The sequence below is a fragment of the Laccaria bicolor genome, genomic scaffold, assembly GCF_000143565.1.
Source record: "Laccaria bicolor S238N-H82 LACBIscaffold_217 genomic scaffold, whole genome shotgun sequence".
Classification (NCBI taxonomy): domain Eukaryota; kingdom Fungi; phylum Basidiomycota; class Agaricomycetes; order Agaricales; family Hydnangiaceae; genus Laccaria; species Laccaria bicolor.
This window is the reverse complement of record NW_001890075.1, coordinates 7,694-12,194: the sequence shown is the minus strand read 5'-3', so window position 1 is coordinate 12,194 and position 4,501 is coordinate 7,694. Positions and strand designations below refer to the sequence as shown.

The 4,501-nt window shown below is 35.4% G+C and overlaps 1 protein-coding gene across 1 annotated transcript; it reads left to right on the top strand.

Moving 5' to 3' along the window:
• Positions 1 to 2,737: 2,737 nt before the first annotated feature.
• LACBIDRAFT_302388 (uncharacterized protein) lies at positions 2,738 to 3,747 on the top strand (the record flags this gene model as incomplete). The annotated part of the gene is made up of 2 exons (XM_001890904.1): positions 2,738 to 2,744; positions 2,882 to 3,747. 2 exons carry the CDS (start codon positions 2,738 to 2,740, stop codon positions 3,745 to 3,747), a joined length of 873 nt encoding a protein of 290 aa, XP_001890939.1.
• Between the last annotated feature and the right edge of the window lie 754 nt (positions 3,748 to 4,501).

The following is a 4,501-nucleotide window of genomic DNA, read 5'->3' as shown; positions in this document are numbered from 1 at the left end:
GTCATATCAACAACTTAAAGGAAGAGGATACTGCCCAGAGAATGTAATGGGACCCATCAGATGGAGTGAGGTATATCCAATGCAAACTTTTCAAGTTATAACTGACAGTTCATGGCAAGTTATTAATAAATCATCTAAGGATGGTTTGTTATCTGACAAATTGACTAATGAAGTGAATACTGAAACAAATAAAATAAACAAAAAATTATGTAGATCTTTTATTCCTGCCCAAGGATCTAATATGACTTGTGGGTGTGGGCCAGTGCTTTGCATGGCATGTATGAGTCCTTTCTGTGGACTCTAAATTTAATATTAGGAAATTGGTCATGTAATCACTTTATGATTTTCTGAGTTTTGTTCTATATTTGCAAATAGACCCTGAGCTCTGAGCCTAGCCATCAATATCATAGCAACAATGTGTGGTATTCTTTTTTTTTCTTTTTATAGCAAATTTTCCCAATTTTATACCTATTTTTCTGTTTATGGTAAAATATTCCCACAGTCCTGTTTGCATATATCTCAGGAAAGAGGATGGTTAGTTATATTTTGTGACCATGCTCTATATATTTGTGATGAATTTCCTTTTTTGGGTTAAAATTCCCACGGTATCAGAAGCACAGCCTCTCACTTAGCTCCATAAACAACAATTGTAGCCCCTTTCCTTACCTTTATAGATATATATAAATAATGTCATGCTGACCATTCCTAATTGAGAAAAACACAAAATACTGAAAAAATTGGACACTTTTTGGAAATTGTCATGCATTTTTGACGAATATCTCAAAGAGCAAGAAAGCTGGTCTCAAGATATAGTCACATTGCATGATATGACAATATTTTTACATGGTTGTCTTGATTTCCATATTTGGATATGGACCCTGAATACTGGACACAGCCCCTTCAACACCATGGCAACAGAGAAGATCACTCTTAATTTTTGGGTATTTTTTTCAGATTTTCTGGCAACTTTCAGGTGGTTTCTATATTTAGATATTGACCCTGAACCCTGAACAAAGCCTCCCCACCTTACTAAGCAATATTCTGATTTTTACATATTTTTTGCTGATTTCTTTTACTATTTTTCCTGATTTTATGGCTGCTTTTCTGTTTAAGGGAAAATGTTCCTGCGGTGATGAAAGGTAAATGAATCAATGAATGAAAAATTAGCCTAAGTCCTCAGTTGATAAAGAATGAGTCTTACTCGTAAACTCGTAAGGACTCATAACTTTTTCCTCACTTTCCAGCTATTGTCTCTGAGTTGTTTTTTTTGCTCTGTCTATATTTAGATATGGACCCTGAACACAGCCCCTCAGCCCCTTCAACATCATGACAACAGCAAATATCATTCCTATTTTTCTCCCCTTTTTTGGCTTATTTGATAATCATTTTACACAATCTTTCTGGCTTTGTTCTATTTTTAGATATGGACCCTGAACCATGAACACGGCCCCTTCATGATCATGGCAATGGTAAATATCATGCTTATTTTTCTTTTTGCTGCTTCTCTACCTATCTGTTTCCATTTTTTCAGACAGCTTTCTATATTTGGATATGGACCCTGAACCCTGAACACAGCCTCCTCAACTTACTAAGCAATATTCTGATTTTTTAGATATTTTTTGCTGATTTTGTTGCTATTTTTCCTGATTTTATAGCTGCTTTTCTGTTTAAGGGAAAAGGTTCCCGCGGTGATGAAAGGTAAATGAATGAATGAATCAATGAAAAATTTGCCTAAGTCCTCAGTTGATAAAGAATGAGTCTTACTCGTAAACTCGTAAGGACTCATAATAATGTAACAACATTTTCTATATTTGGATATGGACCCTGAACCCTGAACACAGCCCCTTCAACATTGTAGTAACAATGTATGTTATTTGCATATTTTTCTCATTGTTTTCTGATGTTTTAGCCATTTTGTGCCTTTGTTCTATATTTAGATATGGACCCTGAGCCATCAACACAGCCCCTTCAATATCATGTCAACAGAGAATGTAACTCTTAGTTTTTGGGTATTTTTTCTGATTTTCTGCCCATTTTTCAGCTGGTTTCTATATTTAGATATCAACCCTGAACCCTCAACACAGCCTCTCCAACTTCACATGGCACCACTGTGCAACATTATTTTCCACTTATTTTTTCCTAATTTCCTAATAATTGTGCTCCATTGTACAGGTGTTTTTTCTGTTTAAGGTAAAAGGTTCCCGCGGTGTTGAAAGGTGAATGAATGAATGAAAAATTTGCCTAAGTCCTCAGTTGATAAAGAATGAGTCTTACTCGTAAACTCGTAAGGACTCATAATTTTCCAGCTGTTTTCTCTGAGTTGTTTTTTTTTCTGTCTATATTTAGATATGGACCCTGAACACAGCCCCGACAACAGCAAATATCATTCCGATTTTTCTTCCCTTTTTTGGCATATTTTGTAATCATGTTATACAATCTATCTGGCTTTGTTCTATTTTTAGAGATGGACCCTGAACCCTGAACACAGCCCATTCATGATCATGGCAATGGTGAATACCATGCTTATTTTTCACTTATTTTGCACTGCTTCTCAACCTATCTGTTTCCATTTTTCAGACAGCTTTCTATATTTGGATATGGACCCTGAACCCTGAACACAGCCTCTCCAACTTACTAAGCAATATTCTGATTTTCTACACATTTTTGGACAATTTATTTGCCATTTTTCCTGATTTTATGGCTGCTTCTCTCCTTAAGAGAAAAGGTTCCCGCGGTGATGAAAGGTAAATCAATGAATGAATCAATGAAAAATTTGTCTAAGTCCTCAGTTGATAAAGAATGAGTCTTACTCGTAAACTCGTAAGGACTCATAATTAAGACTAACTTGAAGAGAAAGTCTGCTGATGATCCAGAAATTGAGGAGCCAAAAAAGAAAAAAGTTTTGGCCCTACACCCGAAGTTCCTATTGGACTTGTTTGGGACTCTGTTGATTACAGCTGTTCATATGACTCACTTTTTACAATTTTATGTGAGATCTGGATTTACAATCCAAGAAACTGGACAACAGCATTTTATACATTTAGTAATCAGGGCAAACTGTTAGCAGATGGATACAAAAAAGTTATTAGAAGTGTAGATACTCTAGAAAATATTCGAAATGAAGTTCGTAGATCACTCAAACATGATAACCCAGTATTATTTCCAGATGGAGCTACTGGAACTGACATTCGTGATCTACTTTACTATTTCTTCACATCAGATCATAGTGTCTCTTTGGGTTACAGAAGGTCATCATGCATTGGATGCAACAACAATCATGATATGGATAATCCTCCAGAAAGAGTTATGTCAGTTTTAGATGGAACTTACAAATCAATCAATGATTGGTTACAGCATTGGCTAGAGGAACCTAGTATATGTGACTGTGGCTCTCCCACAATTATCAAAAGGATATATGATCAGCCCCCTTCACTACTTGCATTCAGTTTAAATACTTCAAGAGTAGCAATAAGCAAGTCTATTCGTATCAAGGGAATAAATGGAAGATCTACAATTCTACCATTAAGAGGTATTATTTATTCTGGTGGCTTTCATTTCACTGCTTATGTGATCACTCCTGGAAAAGAGGTGTGGTATCATGATGGTATGACAACAAGAAGAAATTGCATCAAAAAGGGCCATCTTAATGAGTTCACAGAGGATGCACTCAAATCTTGCAGAGAAAAAAATTCAAATGGAGCACTTTTTGAAAGACAAGCAGTCACAGTAATTTATTCAAAGAAATAATTGTTGAAATATATTATTTATTATATGATGAATTAAAAATATTTTTTGGTCAAGTTACCTTCTTAAAATTATATGAGCTAGCCAGATAAAAATAAAATATTACAAAATATATTAAAACAATAAGGACATAACAGATTCAAAAAAATACTATATATATATTAGAAAATATTAGAAATTATATTAAAACAATAAGGACATAATGGATTCAAAAAAATACTATATATATATTAGAAAATGTTTGAATTTTTAAAGCTATATAAAGTAATGTAAACATTGATAATTCACATTGACTGCTTAAATAAAATTGGCTAATAAAAGGAGAGGACTCGTATCTGCCGTGCTTGCAACGGCCTCTGACACAAGTTCTAACGTTGGCTTATCTGGACCTTTGGTAGACTGGCTGTAAAGAACTGCACGGCTCGGATGCATGCATTTTCCAAGGAACTTTATGACACAATGGGTGTCCGGGTCTTTATCTTAGGATGTTATCTGAAGCCCGATGGTAATTTGGACGTCTCGACGTACGACTTCAATCAAGAACTCGGCAATGGGAAAGACTTTATTGATAACCATAGCCGGACTTTCCATGAGGAAGGAATATCAGTATCATCTTGGAGAGCACACAATGAAGAATACTATGGGTTGGAGGATCTTGCTTCGGCCGAAGGAGGACACCGATCCCGGGGTGCTATGACTTTGGAGAAGAACCTATACCTGGAACCTATTCTACCCGATCCATCAAAACCACCACTTA